We start from the raw sequence: 22,782 nt of genomic DNA, 5'->3' as shown, positions 1-22,782 counted from the left end.
AAATCATTTGCAATAAAAAATATAAGGATGATGATGCATGTTCGGATATATTGATAGATATATGTATTACTTGTTTTGTTATGATTTAATTGTAGTTTTGGTATTGTGTGAATTTTTCAATATTGATGTAATCTTTTAGTTTTTTTACAATTATATACATGACTTATAAATCCGTAAAAAAAAGTGAAATTTTGTACTCATAAAAAAATAAGACACCAAGTTCATAATTCAAACAGGGCACCCAAAATCTCGGCGACGATGTCCCTGATATAAGGGTGTTGTTGAGTTTCAATTTTGGTATGATAATGGTAAAATATTCATTAATTAGTGAAAAATAACATAATTTTCGGGATTCTAGTTTGTTGGAGGTACGTCACCTTGTAGTTTTTTTTTTTTTTCTTTTTTTATGTCTTACCTTTGAGATAGTTGAGTTCCGGAGAAATGTACTTCTGATACCTCCCTAAACTTTCTCTTGTATTTTTCTCAATGTTATATTTATTTATATATTATATTTGCCATTAAAAAAAGTTGTAACTAAATTGTTGGACTTAAATGGGAAACGAGCTTTGATAAATTATTTAAGAAAATCAGAGATTTATAAGATAAAAAATTATAGGATAAAGAGAATTTTTTTTACAAAATGTGTTTACATATATGGCCTTTTTTTTTCCCCGCTAAGGTGTATGTCGACAGAAAATGTGGATGGTGGGAAAGATTATGTGGTGGAGGGCTTAGAAAAATTAGCACAAAAATGGATAAATATAAAATACCGACTTTTGACTCAAAAAAATAAATTAAAATACTGATTTCTGCTTCTAAAATATACTGATTTTTAGAGTTGAACAACAACAAAAAAAATATATAGAATTTATTTGCATGACAATGACTACATATTGAACTTTTTGTAATACAAATGAGTAAAAAATAAGATTAGTCAAATATAATTTTTTGAATAACATTATTAATGATTAATAATTTAAAGATTATTACAATTTTTTTTTAATGTAACATTATAAAAACAAAAACAAACAAAAAGTTAGGGTGGCAAAACGGGCCGAGTGTCCGCCGGGCTGACCCGTTTGACCAGCTATTTTTACGGGTCGAACTGAGATTTTCGGTTCGGTACCTAAAGGCTAAAGTTGCCAGCTCCGCCTAACCCACTTAAAATAACGGACTTTGACGGGACGGACTAATCCACTTTGCCACCCATACAAAAAGTTAAGATTAAAATACTCTGACACAATTTTTTAAATATGAAAATGTTCATAAAGTTTTATTTTATTTTTTTTAAAAATAATAATAATTGAAGAAATCGAATTTTTAATAATTTAAGTGGTATTAATGATCATTTTATAACAATTATCGACATGATTAATTTAAACTCTACGGTTTAAAGTCACAAAGTCAATGTCTTATGATTGAACTAACACTTCAAATATAAAAACATAAAATGGAATATAGTAGGGACATCGCACTATATGTGCATGAGCCCAGGTTCGAACCCGGGACACTCCACTTATTCATATTTAAGGTGGATTTTCTAGTCAATGGGCTAGTTGACAAAAAAAAATAAAGGCACACAAGAAAAAGCTTCCTGTACCTCAAAAAGAAAAAGCTTCTTATATCAAAAAAATTAAATAAAAAGGTAGCTTCATCATAAGTATAATATGAACACACAAGTTTTCAAATTCTTATTTTGGTACAACACTCATTTTTCTTCATACACCGTGTGGGACTAAAAAAAATAGCTGGAAAAGTAAGCATTCACATCGATCATATTCACAATCAAATAATGGTTATAGACCTTACGACTTGCCCAATTATTTTTGTTTCTCTTCTATGAAGATAACTAGGATCAGAACATAATTAAGATTTATCATTTTTCTGCATACACCGTGTGGGACGAATTGATGAATTTTTATTAGTGAAATAATTTTGATGAATTTTCATACACAAAATCTAAATTACTTACAATTTACAATAAATCTTTAGTATGGTCTTGCTATATTGTTGACAATACCATTGCACTAATAAAATGTTGTTTTGGACTGCAAGACAAGTAAATTGATGCATATGTATATACACAACATGAATACTAGTTTGAGTTAAAAGAAAGCAATCTAGAGAGATCAAAAGAGGGGACTTTTTCAGGGTTAAAAGTTGAGTGCTTTTGGGAGATTCTTTGTATGAGTCAGGAGAATCCATTTTTTTTATTGTTTATTATATTATGATTGATATTTAATTCAAGGGCACTCTTCCTAATCCGAGTTTAAGATGGAATAAGACCGAGAGGTAGAGTCCCGTCGGCCGGTAAGAGATTTTTTCTATTGATTTTTTATTCCCTTCGGTCCTTTTGGAAAGCATATTGTAAACACATTGAAGAAGTACTATATCAAATTGAGTTTGTTGGTCACGAGAAGAAATTCAGGATAATGGTAGAGTTAGGTTGAAAAGATAGCAGTACATTTTTATATTATTGGATAAAATATATGTATATCAAATTGTAAAAAATTTAACGCAATTTAACTATTACACATTTTTAATAAAAAATTCCTATTTATGACATAATACAGACACAATGTGAATATGTCAATAAAGAGGTAAACTTTAACATGATTAATAATAATTTAGTTTGTAATATTCATAAGTCAACATTAATTCATTGAAAACTTTTTAATTCTATTAAAATGATATCATATTTTTAATTCTATTAAAATTTATATTCAACTGAATGGTTAATATATTTAGCACAAGTCACATATAGACCATAAGTTCAATTAAGTCTAAATTTTAGTTTTCGGACGTATCTTAGACTACTCTTATATTAAGATAGGATTTCGAGTGTTTTCCTATTCTAGTGTTTTCTTCTTTCCTTTTTTCCTTCTTTTTGTTTTTATGGATGTGACCCACAACCTATTTTGATGTATTCTCTTCCGATCTCCGTGTTTCTTTTATATCCTTTGAATTTCCAATTTTGTCCTTGTAAAAAACTTCGGTTTCTAGAAACCGATTTTTTTTTGTCTTGAAAAAAATTTCGGTTTCTAAAAACCGAAATTTACTTTGAATTTCCACTAGAAAAAATCTGGTTTCTGCGAACCGAATTTTTCTGCAAGGGCAAAATTGAAATATTGGGAGGTATAAAAGAATCACGGGGATCGGAAGAGAAAACATCACCTATTTTATACCATAACTGTTAGAGTCTTTTGAGATGGTGGTTCTTAGCTTCAATGTTCTTGATGGACTTGATATATGTTTTTTCCTATTCTAGTGTTTTTTTGTTTGAGATTTTCTTTTGTCACCCTACTCATTTTCTCGCGCGCTCTACGAATTTACAAAAATATTCCTATCTGCTATTTAGGTAGTGTATATCCCAAAAACACCCTACCAAATTTGTTGTTTATAATGTCCGCTACTTAAATAATAGACTACATTTTTTTAAAAAAAAATCATTTATACAACATTAGCTACTTAAGTAGCAGAAATATAAAATTGAAAATGTATAGGGCGCGCAAAAACGCATGATGGCAAAAATAAATCTCATCTTATTTTTTGGGTGGTGTAGACATGGGTCATCTTGTTAGTTTATATTCTGGAGCTATTCTTTATCTTTTATTTTATTTATTGGGTCTTCATATTTGTACTTGTCCTAACTTTTTTTTCTTTTTATTTTCTTATTTATATATATTTGTCATTAAAAAACAAAAAGAAGAGATGATTTTTATATCATCTTAATATTTAAATTAAATCAATTTCAATCGTTACAAAAACAATTTATAAAATCTCTACCAAAAAATTATAAAATGAGAAATAAGTTTTCTTATAACTCATTTTCATGTTTTGTCGCATTCATTACTAGACTCTTATTTCATTTTATTTTAGTTAAGTAATCTATCGTTTAGAAATTTCATTTTTAAAGTAAATAAATGAGATGTCAATGGTTCGAACTCTGACTCATGCATATATATGGGACGGAGCTAGTAGAGGCCACAGTTTCCCCTTTTTTTTATAATTTTTTTTATACTAGTATGTTATTATATTGTTGGCTTGTTTCCCCCTATTTTATTAAACTCACAAAATTGGTCCCCCGGCCTTATTATTTCAACTTTTGGGCTCTATTTACAAATTTGTTGTAAATCTGATCTTAGCAAATATTTTTATGCAAAAAGTCACAAATTTTATTGCACAATACACGAGTTTAGACCACAATTACAATAAACGTGAAAATAGAATACCCAAAAAGTTCGACTTAATAATATGACCCATAAAATACAAATTCACGAATATTAACTTTAGATTTATTTTATTAATTTTTGTATATATTATACTCGGTCCCCCTAAACTCAATTTATATCTTCGTTCCTAATAATACAATATCTCTACTAAGTAAGTTAAACTCACGGGGACACAGATACGAGACACTTAACATCTCCAACCAACAAACAAATTTTGTATATAGTCTTGAGAGTGATAGAACTGATCTCTGTCGATGGAGAAGATAAGTCAGAAAGGTTTACTAGATGAATTAGTGTGTAGCTATTGGTTCATATACTTCTTGTGAGCTTCCTCAACTTTCACACTACCATGCCAGCTCAAATTCTTTCATGGCCACTACTCTTGTACGTGACAAGTTGTCAATAAAAACAAGACGTGTTTTGATTGTTGTCACACGACAATTTCCACAATCTTTGACCAATACAAGTATTTTAATATTTTTCCTATGTTACTTGTTTCCCACTAGCTACATAATAAAATGTGTGTTCACATGTTCTCAATATATATAATCAATCATCATATGAATGCAAATTCCGCAAAATCATTTTGTTTTCTATCTTGTGTGAGTCTTGAAAGCTTAACATACATTCAATAATGGCTTTGTTTTTCTTTTGTTGCTTCTTTGAATCATCTGAATCTAAAGAGTTTGTATGCCATGGTGATGTTTGTATGCTTAGAGATCGGAAGAAGTATCAAGCAAAGAAATCAAAGAGCAAACAATAGTGAATATGGATATGTAGAGTTTGCCATTATCAAGATCTAATAAATTACCATTCCATTTGTTTAATGTTATGCAAGTTTTTTTTAACAATCTTATTAGTCCGTAATTAATATATATTGTTAGATTTTAGTGTTGGTGGAAATCGAAACTTGATCTCCTTATCGCTCCACTCTCTATCTTATTACAATTGGCTTTGTAGCAAAACTCTAGGTGCATGTTGGATTCTGATTCAATCGGCAATGAATCGGATCAACGAGGCTTAATCAAATAATCAAGGAAGAAAGGAATAGGAAGCGAAAGAAAGCTGGTTAGATTAAAGTGTGTCACCGTAATTTTGTAGAGAAAAAACAACTATTTTTTTTTTGAATTTTTAATAAAATTACGGTGTTATTGTAATTTTGTAAATTTGGTGACAATATTTCAACCATGTAGTTAAAGGAGTGGAAAAATATTTTTTATTTTGAATTCCACTCCTTTATTTGAATTCTCTTATTTATTGTGTAGGATACAACTGAGAAATAGTCGGAAAACTCATTCATACTTTGTACTACTACTTATATCGTTATATATGTTTGTCACTAGAAGCATTTGCTTAAATAATTTAATTGGGTGTTTGTTAAATAAGTTTTTTCTTAGCAAGTTAAAGCATAATAAAGTTTTTTTTTTTCCTCTTATGTATAACTAGTTAGAGAGTAAACCGGAAGGGATCTAGAAATTTTGATGAGTCTAGAAAATATAGGTTTTTTAACATGCATAAGTAAATAAGTTTTGCATCATATAATTATAAAAAAAAAAAAAATTGCACCATATACATAAATTTGTTTTCTTATCATTTAATCAACATGTCTCATCACATCACATTTGATTCATCGGTAAAAATAAAATTGTACATATTGCAAGATTTATCTCACATTGGTCGAAAACAAAATAATAAAGATGACAAACTTCCATAATCTCATGTTATGTTAAAGTTCTCTAGATATAATCGCATTTAATACATAGCGAATACTAAAATAAGTACTCTTTCGGCCAAAATTTGAACATATTGGTTCACTAGGGAATTTAACCATTTTTGTTAGATGGTTAAATTTCGTATCCAATAGAACAACTCTTACAAGAGAAAGTCTTGTCTAGGCACAACTAGTTAGACACAAATTTTAGGCACATTCACACAAATCAAAAAAATAAGACTTTAATTACATTATCTTTAATTTTTTTTACTTGATGTGAGTGTGCCTAACACTACTTATTTGTATTTGTGCCTATATAAGTATTTTCCCTCTTATAAAAGAGAAATCATTATGTATTAACTAAGCATGCTATAGGATTGGTGCACCAATCAGAGTCAACATAACATAATTACTCCCTTTCCTACTAACAAATAATAAACTTTAATCGTAACTCCTCTAAAGATGACGCGAAGTGACCAAATATACTATGCAGTTACACAGCAAACAAATGTGTGAGTTTTACTATTAGGCTACTTACAAAAAAAAAACTTCATTTTGCTGAAACATCCATCATAGGCAGGTAATGCTGAAGAGGGCTTGTTAATTGGATTTAATTAAAATAATTGCAAAAAATCCGACCTGCCGGATTCGAACCAGCGACCTAAGGATGTCTGTTAACCAACTACAGTCCTCCGCTCTACCAACTGAGCTAAGGTCGGTTTCATGTTAGTTAGCTAAATTAATTGATAGTTAGAGGTTCTTATCGTGCTTACCATGTCAATTTGGATCGTAAAGCTTATAAATAAAGGAAATCGGTGCAACAGTTTATGTATTCACATGCAGTTCATGTATGTTGTTGGTAGGCGCCATGAAGTGCCTTAAAGCCAAAGTGATTTGGTACTTTTGAACCGAGGAGACATATGAAGAGTTAAGGAGTTATAAGTTTAGTTCCATCATTAACATTGCTAAGGACTAATTATCTCACTACACTCCACTTTAATGGTCTCACATGAAGAAATGTTTAATTTCTATTTGAAATGTCGGTGTAAAATTATTTTACGCTAACAAAACATATCCATTTAAACTCCATATTTTGCTGAAATTGTGAGAATACCCTCTAATATTTACTCATTGTTTCACCAATGGGCTGTTGATCCTATTTAGAATCACAATCATGATATACAAGAATTTAATCATAACTTGTTTGTTGAGCAACCCAATAGAGTTAAATACTTAAATTAGCCAAAGGAAACAATCAGTGATTTTCCATTAATAACAAGTAAATAACATGTACAAATTAATAATTAAATAATTATGATGCCCTACTACCAATTCTAATACAGATGTAACAGTAGTACAGATACAGAATAATCATCAAATCAAAGAAATATTAGACAACTGAATTTTCATCAATTTGTATACAATATACAAGGCATCAGCAACATTTTTTGCCTACTACCTACTGATCATAATCAATTGTCAGGCAGCATTTATTATGGCTCAATCTCCGGGGAGGGCGGCGGCAGTGGCAGTGGAGATTGCTGCCCAGAGTCAGTCATTTCGAAAAGATGGCAAGTCGTTAAGTTATTTTATCCATATCCACTAACATCTTCTGAACTTGCAAACTCTTTGATTCAGGACCGACTTGTGCAAAGTTGGCTTTCTGTCACGTTTATTTGAGTCTTTAAGGATCAAAATTCAGCATCCAACAGGGGCTGCAAATTCCACCAGTCCAATTCCAGTTGAAACTTCCAAACCAAGACACAAATGAGACTTCATAGTTGCAAGGCTAGGTCTGGTTGCTGTGAATCAACAACACCAGAGGATTGCTTTGCAGGTGACCCTGGAGAGTGACAATCAATATTCAAGTCAGGCGGAAGGGTTTGCTGTTTCTGCCTCGGTTGGCTTTGAGGACTGAGGCCTCGCCAAGGGGACTGCATTTGAAATCTAGGATGGTCTGCGGATGTTGATTGAGGGAAACCCATAGGTCGGTTGGGAAACTGTGAAACAGAACTTGTGTGAATAGGTTGAGGTCTAGGTGAATTAAATGGAAAATTGTTCTTATTAGACTGGACCGACATTCCGCCAGAAGGAAACTCACCCTGAATTCGTGAAATATGCTGATGGAACTCCCTCGTTGAGTTATGAAGAGGATCTGCAGAAACCTGATTTTTGGATGAAGCAGTATTCTCAGGTCCTAGTTTAAAACCTCCTGCGCCTGCAGACATCCATGCCTGAGCAGCTGCCGCTGAAGCATTGCCCGAGGCATCTCTTTGTCCAGATGGAGCTGATGGCATTTCTGGCAGAGTGTCAACTGGTGAAGGGTTAGAAGAAGTCTGGGTCTTTTGAGCCTCTTCTGTGAACATTCTCGTCGACTGAACTGGGTCAGTGAGACCCTGCTCTTGTCCATGGAAAACAAAAGGACCTGTTCTGATTGCTTGGTTTGATGCAATGTCAGATGATGAACCAGTTGACCGTCTATTCAAGCTTGTATTCATGACGTTTCTATCAGGTAATTCTCCACTACCAACTTCATTTGTATCCGGCTGCTTGAAAGTTGTAGCTGGCAAAGTGTTCAAGTTCCTAGGCGCCATCTCTTGGTGCTTCGACTCTGCTATAGGAGTATTACTTGCAAACTTTGCAACCAGACTGGAATTATTTTGATTACTTGAGGGTAAAGATTTCAGCTCCACTTTATTCAAACTATTATTCTTAGATTTGCCAAAATTCCTAGATTGGGCATTCTGCTGATTGGGGATGTTGAGAGGAGTGTTGGGATTCATTCCAGCAGAACCAATAGAAGGATTTCCTTCAGATGCAGGCCAACTGGTAGGACAATCTGAAGAATGTTTTTGCTCAAGCATCCGTCCATTTACAGGATGTTCAGTTTTGGCTTCTACATCCTTACCATTTTTGTCACCGTGCAATTTCATAATCAAACCAGTTTCTTTCTGGAGATGATTACTAAGCATAAGTATTGGGTTTGGAAGTGCTTCATATTCTCCAACCCAGCCACGGCCAAATTTACAGTCTGCAGGAAGTGCCTGTTGAATCCTGCTGGAAGCAATTTTCCAAACAATGGGTCCTAGAGATGCACTAAAACGAGCCAAACTCCTAGTATAGGAATATTCAGCATGGACACCAACCTGTATCCAAAAAATACAATTATAATGCTTTAACAGTACGAGTAGAATAAGCTAACTATTCAAGAATTAGGATTGTATCCTTGTAATACATACAGTAACCAGCTGTCTCGTTCCACTCTCGAAGGTCATAAATGTTGAATCTGATCTAGTGATTGGTTGATTGGACATATTATAAGATGAACGACGATTGTCTTCAAGCAAAGATGACTTCTTTCCAATCTTAGAGAGCATATTCTTCCCTGGAACAATGGGAAAATGAAAAAAAAATTCAAAACAGAATAACCAGATCCTAACATTAATATCATACAGGAGAAGCATATTATAGCATGTTCACTTTTTTGTGATACCTGAGAAAACATCTTCAGCTTTATCTTGATTTGCATCAATCAAGAAAGCATTCCCTGTCACAATACCATCAATGTTTCCATGCCTCTCATAGCTACCACTTTGCATTGGATAGGAAGTTGGCTGTACATCTCCATATGATAAATCAAAGCCAACAGATTCTTGTGAGGCACAACCTGGTAGCTTTTTCAATGACTTCTTAACCAAAGAATTAGACCGTGTTTTCAGTTCTGAATTTAGCTCAACCCGAGTACGTTCAAATTTAATCCTTAACTTCTCAAACTTCTTTCGCCCAAGTTCTTGTATAGTTCGTGCCTGTAACAGATATAGGGGTATAGAAATTAAGCATAGCAAAACGGCTATTCATGTCACATTTGTATGTAGGAGAATACAAAGAAGCATTGAGCTTTATACCTGTCTATGGTATACAGTCTCTGGTGAATTGTATTTCATTGCATTTGAGCAAATTAAAAATATATCACTCTGCATTCAACAATTCCATTCACAAGTCAGTGTGATAACAGTAGAATCTTTTTCTTGCAGTTTTAAGGAAGAAATTTACAATTTTTCAGAATTTAAAGAGGAAAAAAAAACACGATAAACAAACCAAGTATTAACTATATGTGGCAAACTATAGCTATCAAGCCACATTTTTCAATGGTACATCATTGACAAATCCATTAAAGAAAAGACAGCAGGTTAAGCCTATACTTGAGTCTCAGCTCTCAACTCAGTGCAAGTAACCTCTTCATTGACGAGCACAATCAACATTCAAATCCATTACAAAAAAAAAAAAAATCTCTATAAGAAAATAAAAACACACATTAACAGCTATTTATACCTCAAATTGTTCTAAGGTAGGATAAGCTGCATTTGCCAACTTCTTCCTGACTGTGGCAAAATCCATGGGATGCTCAATCACTTCGTGATAATCAGGAAGCTGCATGTAAAAATCAGAATTTGAACTTCCAAATCAAAGGAGTCGTCAAAAAGCAAGATTACCAACTCACATAAACAAAATTCCACACACCTCTTCCGGATCAACCGGCTCTGCAAACACACCATACGTGTCCTTCCTGCAAATCATTCAAATCCACAACAGTACCGACTCATCAGAAAACAAAACAGTACCCAAAAACACACACCACTATGCAGTCACTCACATAATCATAAACACCAAAACAAAAAATTGCAAAAAGCAAAACCAAAATACATTACTTCTGTAGCTTGTCAAGGATCACTTCCAAAATCTTCCTATCAGGCAATGGAATCCCATATTGATAATTGGCTGGAATTCCTAACAGTAAAAGATTAAATAAATATAGCAAAGTTTCAGAAACACACAAAAGATGATGCAGAAACAGAACCTTTCAATACCCTTCAAGTACATATCACTTTTTCCTTTTTTGTAAATAAAAAGACAAATTTGCACCCCCAACAACAACTAAGTATGAGTATCCCTTAAAATCACAAACCTGAAACAGAAACAAAGTGGAGCCCTTTTGATTCCACTTTTGTGCCCTTTATCTGTCATCATTATACACAAATATACACTTTTAATTACATCCAAAGCCCAAAAAACTTGCACTTATATATGTAAAGAAAAATAGAAATAAAAAATCATCTTATATAGCCCACAAATATAGATTATAAAGCACATACATAGACATGGAACACTGACGCGTCAACTTCGATAATAATATGTAATTATATGTGTCAGGTGTCAATTATAGGTGTCAGTGTCGAATCGGACACCGGAACAAGTCTAATTCAGGGAGTAGGTGATCTAAGAATTTTAATTTATTATATATATATATATATATATATATATATATATATATATATATATATATATATATATATATATATATATATAGAGAGAGAGAGAGAGAGAGAGAGAGAGAGAGAGGGAGAGAGAGGATTAGAATCTGTGGAAGGTAGTTTTGACAGTTGAGATGTTAGTTATATTTTCTCTCTCTTGGATTTGGATACAAACAGATATCTAGAGAGAGAAACAAAGTGAATTCAGAACTATTACCACACTATCTTCTTCATGTTTTTCTTCAGCATCTTCATTCTCTTCACCACCTTCAATTTCATCACACTCTTCTTCTTCCTCCATTGTTGCGTGATCTTCCAATTCTTGCTGCTCTTCTTCCCCTTCAACCTGCTGTAGTTTTGCCATCAATTTGAGCTTCTTCTTCTCGCGCCTCCTCTCATCTTCTTCATCATCGATGTAATCACCATCGTAATCAATTATATTGTACCTCACGTTCTTGCGGCGGAGACTTCGCCGGGAATCGGATTCCGTTGCGGCGGCTTGAGATTCGGCGGAGCGGCGAGCTAGATCCGCCTTCGACGGCCTTCCTTTCTTCCTCTTTGCGATCTGAACCATTGTTTCTCTCTCTAGAAATTAACTACTTTCTCTCTCTAGAGAAAATGAATCAGTTTCTTTCTTCTTTGTTTTTTCTCTCTCTAGAAATTGTCTATTTTCTCTCTCTTGCTTTGGTTCTTTTTGTTTTTGGAGTGGTGAAGGTTCGGAGTTTTGGCAGAGGTTCGGGTTGGTTTGGAATCTTCGGACCTGAGGTTCGGAGTTACGGACCTGAGGTTTAGGCTAGTGGGTAAAACCTAACATTAATGATTGCTTTTAGTACCTTGTTGTTAGTGTTCAAAACAAGGAAAAAAAGTGTGTGTGGGCATTAAAAAATATAGAGAATTAAATATGGGTTTTGCTAACGAGTGTTTTCGGGGCATTCTTTAAGCATTTTATTTAAAGAAATTTTTTATTCAAAAAGTTAAATAATATAATTTTCAATGCGTTGACTTTACGCATTCCGATAAAAATTCTATAAAAAACTTACTATTTAAGGGCTTAAAGAGTGCCCCGGAGGCACTATTTAGCATTTGCCATTAAATATTACATTAAACTTTAGCAAATGATTATTTCAGTTAAATAAATAAAAATACTACAATGGTTTCTGCTCAAAAAAAATGAAATGGTAAAAAATTTATTTCGGATTAACTAGCTAGTATTTAATATCGTGTAACTTAATGAGTCATATATCAGATATTAAATTGATAATAATATATTTTGTATTTATGCACATAAAAGTATAAATCAATGAATGTATGAAATTCTTTTAGATTTATAAGGGACGTCTTAAAATTTTGGGTGGAGATGTAACGTCTCTATTGTGATCCTAGAGCATTCCACTCGATATTTTTCCCCAACAATTCAACAACAATATTAAATAGGATCACCATTAATATCAAACAATAAATTAAATATGATTGATTGTACTAGAATTATCTGAAATCTCAAAAATTGAAATAAAGTTTGAAACAAGAGTCATGAGGGTTGTGCGAATATATGTCACTGCAATCGCAAATTATGTTGTAAAATTCATCACATAGATGGACCTTACACAAGTATCTCCTCTTTTAAGTGCAACTATTAGAATTTGTGAGGCCCATACTCAACCACAAAAGCTAGCTTGAGAGTTGAGGTTTGCACTACACTTATAAAAGCTATCTTTAGCTTATCTCTAGCCAATGTGGGACTTCTAACACACCCACCCCCTCACGTCCAGAACTGAACAAGCTGGAACGTGAAATCAACAACAACGAGTGGCCCAAATATGGGAGGTCTCCACAACAAATAACAAATGGATCTAGGATAAGCTCTGATACCATATTAGAATTTGTGAGGCCCATACTCAACCACAAAAGCTAGCTTGAGAGTTGAGGTTTGCACTACACTTATAAAAGCTATCTTTAGCTTATCTCTAGCCAATGTGGGACTTCTAACACACCCTGTCAAATAACCGATTATCCCAAAACCTTAAGGTGTTAGGATAGAGTCATATCAATGGTTTTATATTATTTCTAACACGCCCCCTCACGCAAGAGCCCACTTGGGCTTGAAGCGTGGATAATGCATAGGCCCACCTACCATATGCTTAAATTCCACTTTTTAATTAGAAAGTGAGGGGAGCGGGGATCGAACTCTAGACCACTTAGTCATAGAGGCTCTGATACCATGTCAAATAACCGATTATCCCAAAACCTTAAGGTGTTAGGATAGAGCCATATCAATGGTTTTATATTATTTCTAACAAATATATACTCCCTCCATCCTCACAAAACCGGCTTGTAAGGTGAGGATTGCCTCTAGTATATAAACACTTAGTCAGGCCATCTCTCAACCGATGTGGGACTTCTTAACACACCCCCTCGCGTCCAGCGCTATTGGGCTTGGTACGCGGATATAAATGGTAGGTGACCCGATATCGGGTGGTCCAACAGATCGTGGAGAGGCTCTGATACCATCTTAAAATTTGAGTATTGGGCCTAACTCATCCTCACAAAACCGGCTTGTAAGGTGAGGATTGCCTCTAGTATATAAACACTTAGTCAGGCCATCTCTCAACCGATGTGGGACTTCTTAACAGCAACGGAGGTTACTTGATTAGGCCATGTGCATTTTTGATCATCCATTGACTTCATCCAAGTAAGTATATTGGTTAGTGCCACACACTTCACTTTTATAAGACATATTATGTACTATTTAATCTAAAATTGTCGACGTGGGACTAATTGTAAACCTCTATTTACACACTAACACACCAATATATGGGTGTTGGTTGTTGTATAGTATCTTCATCTATCCTCAAATTTATATTATTAGATATCATTTTATTATATGTATAATGTATAATTCTATTATTGAGCTTCCTCCTCCCTACCTACCTAGCATTTTTTTAACACATTCCATATATGAGTGTTTACTGTGGATCTTCCTTTAAGACCAACTTATGAACCAATTTGATAATTTGTAAAATATTTTTTCAAATTTTAATATGTTACAAAAATAAATAAAGTCCTTTAGAAATTAGTTTATTTTTTGTAGTTTACTTGGTTACCTTTTCATCCACCATAACATTTGTTCTTGCTTATGTTATTTTAGGGTAACAACTAATCGGTCAGTGGTGTTTTGAACTCAGGTTTTAAAAAATATTGTCTATGTAATTGCATCTTTTCCTGCTTATATCTTTAGTTTACCTTTTGGACAGAGAATATCTCAAGTTGGGTTGAGGAGTGGTTTACTCCATGTTGTGGCTTGTCAGACGTTCCACATATCTGTTACCCCTATTTGAGATAGTCGTGTCCTAAACATATCTGAATCCACCTCGTAATGGATAGATCATATATTGAACGTGCAACACTATTTACATCATTCTATCCCTGGGCACCAAATCCAGTATGTGCACTCAAGCCCAACGATCATGATGACTAAGACTTATTCTAAAGGGGAATCTTGAACTAACTCGACTAATCCAACATTAAAATGAATTAATAGATAAGATCATCGCTAATCTCAAACATTAAATGTGTTTAAAGAAGAATTATTCGAAATCGGAAAAATTGAAACAAAGTTTGAAACTAGAGTGATGAGGGTCGCGCAAGCGCAAACCCCGACTATAAAAAATTATGATGTAGGACCCACCACATGGTTGGTCCTTAGACAAGTACCCCTCCTTAGTACAATGGAGGTTACTCGACTAGGTAATGGGCCTTCTTGATCACCCATTAACCCCATCCAAGTAAGCATGCATATTGCTAAATTTCATACACTTCACTTTTATAGGACACATTATGTACTATTTAATCTAAACTTATCGATGTGGGACTGATTGTAAATCTCTAGCTGAATAAAAAACCCTTAAACAAGCACGTATGAACACAATCTCTCTCTCTCTCACACACACACGCAAACACAAATAGCACATATGATCCAAATAGGGGAACTATTAAAATTTAGTATTTTCTATTATTGTAAAATGTGGATAAAATCACATTCACTGCTAATGGTCATGAAGAATTATCTTCATTTATTCTCAATTTTATTTTATGAGATCAAATTTCATTATTTTAATAATTCTATTATCTCCCTCTCTCAAACAAAATAAATAGAAGATCGGAGCAGGATCAAAAAATAAACTTGCGAAAAAGAGTAGAGTTTGAAATATGAGTAATAATAGTGGTTGAAACTTTAAGGATTGGTAGTAAGGCGATGGGAATGTCAAAAACATAGTAGAACAAGTCAGCAATAATCCAAGAAAGAAGAAATGAAAGTAATGGAATGAATGAATATTTCTCCTATTTATAAAAAGTTAAATGAGGGAACACATGAAAGGCCAATCGGTTCTTAATCTAACAATTGTCATTGTGTCAATAAATGAACTGCAATGGCACATCAAATTAACGAAATGTCACCAAACTGACAGACCGCCATGATTTCATCATAGAAGATCCAGACAAAAATCTTCAGACTTCAAAGTCTGTAATTTATAAAGCGCGTAAGATCCACAATGCATCACTCCAATGAAGATTCTAAAAAGACCAACAATACTTTGGTGAAACATTCATTGAATGCTTTGAAGGATTGTCATCCCCAAACAGGCAAATAACAAAAAATGAAGCGGATTAAAAGGGAAAGTCCTCCAATTCATAAGGGATTTTTGGCCATTCACTCATTGGTATTACTTGGAAGGATCATTGTCCTCAAACAGGCAAATAATCAAGAAAATTGAAACTGTTAAAAAGGAAAGGCCGCCACCTCGCCAAAAACATCAAGCTAACTCCTGTCATCGTGGGCCTAGGATTGCGGGCAAATGTTCTGGACTGGGTCAAGTCTTATTCACAGGATGGATTGGGGCTCCCAAACCAAGCGAAGTTGTGGGGATCATACCATGTATGCACGCACCCTAAAAGCACGCCAGATTATATCCACTAGGAACACGCGGACCACCAGATTTCACCACTGCGATAATCTAGCTAACCCTGTCCCTTGGGACGAGTGTCCAAGAGAATATTCTAGGTGCATGAAACCCTAATTCTCTATCAATAAAAGCCTAACCCACCACCATGGTCAAGGTTAGGTATGTCAAATATAAACCTTAATACCTCTCACATTTAGCGCTTATTGTCTTGATCGTTAAAGTGTATGCATGAACCATGGTTCAATAGTCGATATTCAACAAACATATATAACCTTATCATTCAGCTCTCAGATCCATATAGGGTGAAAACTGATTTGAAAATGCGGTGTTAAATTGAAAGGATTTCATTTTACAGGTATTTAAATTCAAGTGACCACTATTTGTAGGGACGATTTGCATAATTAAGGCTATCTTTAGCTCACCCCTTACTTTTTTCGTCCATCAAAACATTCAAAGGAATAACAACGAGAACTGAATGTTAGTAATCAATAGGCATAACAACGAGACAGGACGAGTTTTGTCTTCCCCGTCCCAGAACTTGATGAAATTTGGGTATTTTACTATTCGTCTCGATCCTCAACGGGGGTAAAAAATAAAACCTAAAGCCCATATATAGCCGGTCAAGTTTCGGGTATCCCCACCCCCCACATTAACTTGTACAGTATTGTTTTGTTAAAAAAATAAGTAAAAAGTTCAAAACTATGATGAATGTAATTTAAGAATTTTTTTAGGGGTATCTAAATTAAGATAGATATAAATTTAAATTTGATAAAATGGGTGGATTTGAAGTGAATGACAATGTTCAAATTACCCGCATTGCTCCCATCTTTTAAAATTGGAAAAAATTCAAATCCAATCATTTTGGATTTTCCCCATCAAAGTAGGGATGGATTCAAACGTACACGAATTCTATTGTCATACCTATTGACTAGGCCATAGGCCTTCTTGATCACCCATTGACTCGTCCAAGTAAGTATAATTTTCATTGTAATACACTTCACTTTTATATGTTGTGCTATATAATATTCAATCTAAACTTGCAGATGTGGGAATAAATGTAAACCTCTATTTACACACTAATTGTAATATTTAAATTAATAAAAATATTCTGTTTTTTCAAATAAATGTTAGTCTTTTTTTATCTTACATCATTTTCTTGGTAAAAAAAAAAAAGCTTACATTGTTTTATTTTTCTTGAAAAACGTCTTCTGTTATTAATTTTTTTTTGTTTTATTTTTACTTTTCCTACTTTTTCTTTAAAAAAAATATATTTTGTCTTTTAAAAAAAATTATTTTTAATAAATCTATATAGATATTTTATCAAATAAATTGATTATGTTTTTCAAATAAATAAAAAATTATGGATCGGAGAGATATCCATCGATTAAACATATAAAAATGAATGGATTGAATGCTTTTTATATGTAGTTGATAGATTGGATCGAATTTTTTATTTTTTTTAAAAAAACCGGATGGATTATTTTGAGCGCATCGATTACTCCATCCGTTTTTTTATAAGTGCATGTCCAGTTTCATCAGATTTAACGTTTCTAATTAATTGTCGAGTTTGTGTTTTAAGATACGATTTGTCAATTATTCCTATCTTTTTCAATATTTTTTTATATATATATTTGAAAAACTAAAGTTTTTTTTTTAAAAAAAAAGAAAGTTTGTTCATTTTTTTTTACGATAGGAAAGTTTGTTCCTTCCTTTTTATATTCAAATTTAAACAGAATTTGTTACCTTTTTTTGGTATAACAATAAATTTATTTGAAAGAATGCAAAAAAAAAAAGGAATTTATTAGTAAATTAAGATGAGGGTATAATAGGAAAATAAGGTACAAAAATTCAGTTTCTTAATTTGGTGTTATCATTCTAACTTGACACTTATAAAAAAACGGATGGAGTATCATGCAAAAATCTAAACTTATTAGATTCATTCATCTTGTCACCCCCTACACGAACTAGTAAGTCAAGTACGAATCAAGATATTAGACTCAAGTGGTTATTGAATTTTCCTAGGATGAATTGTTCGGGACAACCCAAGTTCGATTCCTGATGAGAACAATTCTTGATCATACTTTATTTATCCCGCGACCGTATTCTAGATTATCAGACCCCTTCCCTTGAATGAAAACCAGAAGATTAACACCAAAAAATTCACGTATGAAAATGAACTAATGAGAGCAACTTCATCTTGTTTATGGCAAAGCTTCTTCAAGGCTTGCCATTTCACTTCATAGGATCAGTAGCAAAGATGCATAAAGGCAAACAACTCATATCTTCATTTTTGACTTTATTTATGGTGCAAGGAAAGTCAAGAATATCACTAATAAGAGTGATTGGTGATTGTTTGTGTGTGTATGTTCCTTTGTAAGTGTTTCAGCATCAAATTTTCACTAATTTGACCAACTTATTATTAATTTGCATCAAATGATTAAACCTAATACGACTAGTTTATCAATCATAAGAACCATTTGATGTTTATTTTTGTTCTCAACCATTGATTAATATTAGTAACCAGAAGGTGTCATAGTTCTAAATCATATTCATAACTCAAGTGACTTCATATTAAGAAACATGTTGAATTGATTGAAAAAGAAGATAAAAATGAATGCATTATGTTCTATATATAGATCTTAAGGGGGATTATAGCAACAACAAAATAAACTATTAGGAAAGGGAAAGCTTTTATTAATTCACTAATCATTTGATTAATATTCTATATTTCAATTAACACATTCACTTTTCTCATAGTAATTCATGTTGCGCTACTATTTTTCTTTTCTTTCATTTAGTTTGTATTTAGTTGATAACAAGTAACCAACAAACCCAATAAAATGAAGAAATTAAAGGGATTAAGTGATTGGGAAATTGATACATGAAGTAACTCTTTCATATTAACAGGATATGTGTATTTTGAAGGTCCATTAAAAAGTCTATCCACAATTATACGAGTTGCTGCCTCTGTAGGATGGACAGCATCCCAAAAGATATGGTCTTGTCTATTGCTACAAATGTTTGAACTTGGTAGACATAGATACTCAGCATTCAGTTCACCATCTCCACAACATGCTGCTTTCACATCAACAAATCCTAAAAAAGAGATAGAAAAGTCTTTTACAATTCGTTGTCATTTGTCACGTCAAGTTCCTCTAATGACGAAAAAAAATAAAGAACGGATTTATCCTTTTATGAAACTGACTTGATTAGACACTCTAGTTGGAGATGCTCTTAACTTATAATCACAGTGATTCACCGTGATTTTGAGAAGCTACAGAGTGTAGCTTCTACAAAAACACGGTGAGCCACCGCGATTCTGACATCCTCACCATGATACCAAACATACACTAGTCTTACAAAAATCACCAAGACTAATGACTTTATTGAATATTATAAATTTGAAATCTTATCCCAAATATATCCTCATCATTAAATGTTTTTATAAACAATTAGTTCTATATCTCAAAGTCTTGGCTGATTTTATTATAAAGAGATATAGAAGAATGTGATAATACCATGAGAAGTTGGATCGTGAATGATGTCTTGGATGGCAGAATAAGTATCAAAGAATGAGTAACTTATGTTCTTGTTTTCCGATTCCCATTGCTTTAACATGGATTGAAGTTCTTTATTAAATTCAACTGACAATAAATTGGCTTCTGAAAAGCATTCTGTTTTGTTCTTGAGCCTCAATGTAGGACAACATCCAATTGCAGCAACACCAGCAATCTCAAATCTCCTTGAACCACTTTTGTATAATCTCTGACAAAAGGTTACCATACCAAAATGAAAATGCATGAAAGTCACATAAACTTTGACCCTTTTAAGCATTTAGTCTTGAGCATAGTTCTAAATTGCAGGCGCAATATAACTTTTTAGAGATTTTTGCAATGACATCACAATCACAATTGTAGTTTCATTTTTTTTTCCCCACTTTGCTGCGATATCAAAGTTTGCACTGTAATGGTAACCACGACCGCAATTTAGAACCATGATGTTGAAAGTATAGAATTATAGTGAGCATTAAGTTGCAATTTGCAACCATTGTGTTTACCTGTAGTTGCACTTTTAATGAAGAAGCCATGGACTTGACATATTTTTGTGGGGTGTTTTTCTTTTGAAGATCCTTTGAATTAAAGTAATTAAAGATATCATTGTTGCCAATTACAACTAAGAAGATAGATTCTGAGATATGTTTCTGAAGTGTAGATGCTCCTATTTGTTGTGTCAATTGGTCACACATTTGTGAATAGTAGTCCACTTGCGTTGTCAAAGGTATTGATCCCCACTACAAAAAATATCACCCGTCGGGATAACTCAGTTGAGAGAATATTTTCTAATTTTATAATCATCGAGTTGAAGAGATAACTACTATTGCTACATTTGAGTTTGTTTTGTATCTTTTTCTATATTTTTTTTTTGTTACAATGTCACAAAAGCGAAGGTCGCATCCTTAGCCTCATTTCATTCCGAGTAGGTAGAACTGTCAAATTTGGCCAGGTCCAATGGGCTAGCCCCGACGAACATGTAGTTTAAGTTGGATTGGACTCGGTAGTTCAATGCTTGAAAACAACTGGCCAATTTTAGCCCATCCAATTGGCCCGTTAGGCAGAGTGGACCGCTTTATATACATATTTTTGGGAAATTAAAATACTAGTTTACTTGTTAAAGATTCAAGTTTGGTTTAGCGCGGCCTAATGAAACTATAGGCTAGCCCGACCCAACTTGGATTTTTAGTTTTGTTTGCTGGGCTGACCGGACCGACCGGCACAATTTGACAGCTCTATTTTCCAGGGTCTCACATTTTGGCCATCTTGAATCAGATTTCAAAATCCTTTTCGGGCGATACACGTACAAACAAAATTGGAGAATGAAAAAGAGAGAATGAGAACTGCACTTACAAAATTTTTATGTGTGACATTAAAGATTGCAGCACCTCCAGAGGCAAAGCTAACACCACCCAAAAAGGATACATTCCTGTTGTTGTTTTTGATCTTAGATACTAGGGACAGATAAGGTGGTGAAGTGGGCACACCTATTTTTTCAGCTATCACATAACAACCATTCATTTGATGCAAATATTAGTAAAACATCTTTTGTATTATTATAAATAATCATACCCCAATAAAACATCAATAAGTCAATAATATTAATTTCTGGTCCTTTATGTATTATACAAGTTTGGTCCCTCTTGTCTTCCAATCAAAAAGAGAAAAATTGTGTCAATCTCCTTTCATGCTTTGTAGGAATCATCCACTAAACATTGCAGAAAACTAGGTATATGTCATAAAGTGTTGCTAAAAAATTTGTGTCCATAACAGACACTTTGATAAAACAGCAAATTTTTGTAGCCAGTTATAACAAGAAATTTAGTTTCCATAAATGTTAGAAGATCAAAGAGAGTCAATATAGAATAACTTACCAATCAAATCAGCAGCATTTTTGCCATTACTAAACCTCCCAGCAGGTTTCTTAGTCGGAAAATCAATGCCATAGTAAGGAAACATAGCTTTTAGTAAGGTATCATTCAAGTAATTATTGTTTCCAACATCAACAAGTGAGTCTCCAAAAACATAAATAGCAGGAACCTTTTGAGCCTCTAAGAATCCTAAATTGAAGATGAAGAAAGAGAAAAAGAAAAAGAGAAAGGAATTCCACATCATGACTAAGTTGGCTACTTTGGAATTTGTGTCCTAGGATTTGATTTGTTTTTTGTGTTTGTAGTGTGTAAGTTGTGGTTGAAAAGTGTTGGTTAGAGATTGAATGATGAAGATACTGAATTTATAAAAGATAGGTGGGAAATAGAATTTTTTATGGCGAAGCTAAGTAGATAGAGATAGTGGAGCATAGGCAGTACTCTCTAGATATTTATTACTCATTATTCCACTGATTAATTGTGTTTTGCTATAAATGTAAAAATTGTCACTATCAACATAGAAAAAGATGAACTAGATCTTATACTTTTGTAATTGCGACCTTAATAATGAACTGACACGGATACTAGATAAGACAGTATTACATAAATACAAATAATAATTTGAAAAAATAAAAGTGATTATATATAATCACAAGTGTCAGTGTCGTGCTAGACACCTATATGTATTGAACACTTTAAATATAAAGTATAGTGCTACATAGTTTATGATGATGTAAATAATGTCTTCAAGTTAACAAGAAGCATAACTTAATGCTCTTGAAGTATCTTCTATATTACCATTTTGGCTAATTGAATGAGGGAGGTGGTAGAAAGCAATTTGAACACAAAAGCATTGTAATTGTTGTTACTATGTGGCATAGCCTCGTTTTCAAATTGGGTATAGGTGTAAACATTGAGAACCAACTAATAGTCACATATACCAACCCACTTCCCAACTGCATTAAGTGGGAAAAATTTCTTGTTCGTTTTATTTATTTCTATTGCAACGTGTCTATTATTTCATTCTCATAAAAGTTGGATATATTTATGTATGAGAGGAGATCCTCTCCATTGAACATTTTCTCCGGTGGCATCTCAGCCATTCATTTTATTTTTGCACTCTATTGTTCAAAATTAAAAAAACAAA

The 22,782-nt window shown here is 33.1% G+C and overlaps 2 protein-coding genes and 2 non-coding genes across 7 annotated transcripts; all 4 read right to left on the bottom strand.

Annotated features, from left to right (window-relative positions):
* Positions 1–6,576: 6,576 nt before the first annotated feature.
* TRNAY-GUA lies at positions 6,577–6,662 on the bottom strand. The gene is given in 2 exon segments: positions 6,577–6,612; positions 6,626–6,662. It is a non-coding gene; the product is annotated as a tRNA-Tyr (tRNA).
* A 570-nt stretch (positions 6,663–7,232) lies between these two features.
* LOC123918837 (bromodomain-containing protein DDB_G0270170-like) lies at positions 7,233–12,126 on the bottom strand. Of its 4 annotated transcripts, none has more exons than XM_045970996.1 (10): positions 11,473–12,048; positions 10,910–10,961; positions 10,653–10,731; positions 10,465–10,510; positions 10,276–10,374; positions 9,849–9,917; positions 9,437–9,749; positions 9,183–9,328; positions 8,045–9,089; positions 7,233–7,943 (listed from the first exon to the last, which is right to left on the bottom strand). In XM_045970996.1, exons 1-10 carry the CDS (start codon positions 11,827–11,829, stop codon positions 7,891–7,893), a joined length of 2,259 nt encoding a protein of 752 aa, XP_045826952.1. In that variant the 5' UTR covers positions 11,830–12,048; the 3' UTR covers positions 7,233–7,890. The 4 variants fall into 4 exon arrangements, with proteins under 4 accessions (XP_045826952.1, XP_045826953.1, XP_045826950.1 ...); XM_045970997.1 differs by having other exon boundaries at positions 10,653–10,722; XM_045970994.1 differs by having other exon boundaries at positions 7,233–9,089; positions 11,473–12,126.
* Positions 12,127–14,884: 2,758 nt separating this feature from the next.
* On the bottom strand, positions 14,885–15,045 carry LOC123919164. The gene has a single exon (XR_006813079.1). It is a non-coding gene; the product is annotated as a U1 spliceosomal RNA (small nuclear RNA).
* Positions 15,046–18,887: 3,842 nt separating this feature from the next.
* On the bottom strand, positions 18,888–22,163 carry LOC123916200 (GDSL esterase/lipase At5g55050-like). The gene is made up of 5 exons (XM_045967589.1): positions 21,642–22,163; positions 21,121–21,266; positions 20,274–20,507; positions 19,735–19,981; positions 18,888–19,312 (listed from the first exon to the last, which is right to left on the bottom strand). Exons 1-5 carry the CDS (start codon positions 21,880–21,882, stop codon positions 19,011–19,013), a joined length of 1,170 nt encoding a protein of 389 aa, XP_045823545.1. The 5' UTR covers positions 21,883–22,163; the 3' UTR covers positions 18,888–19,010.
* Positions 22,164–22,782: the final 619 nt, after the last annotated feature.

Source organism: Trifolium pratense, linkage group LG3 (assembly GCF_020283565.1).
Source record: "Trifolium pratense cultivar HEN17-A07 linkage group LG3, ARS_RC_1.1, whole genome shotgun sequence".
Classification (NCBI taxonomy): domain Eukaryota; kingdom Viridiplantae; phylum Streptophyta; class Magnoliopsida; order Fabales; family Fabaceae; genus Trifolium; species Trifolium pratense.
The sequence above is the reverse complement of the archived record's forward strand: the minus strand, read 5'-3'. Positions and strand labels throughout refer to the sequence as shown.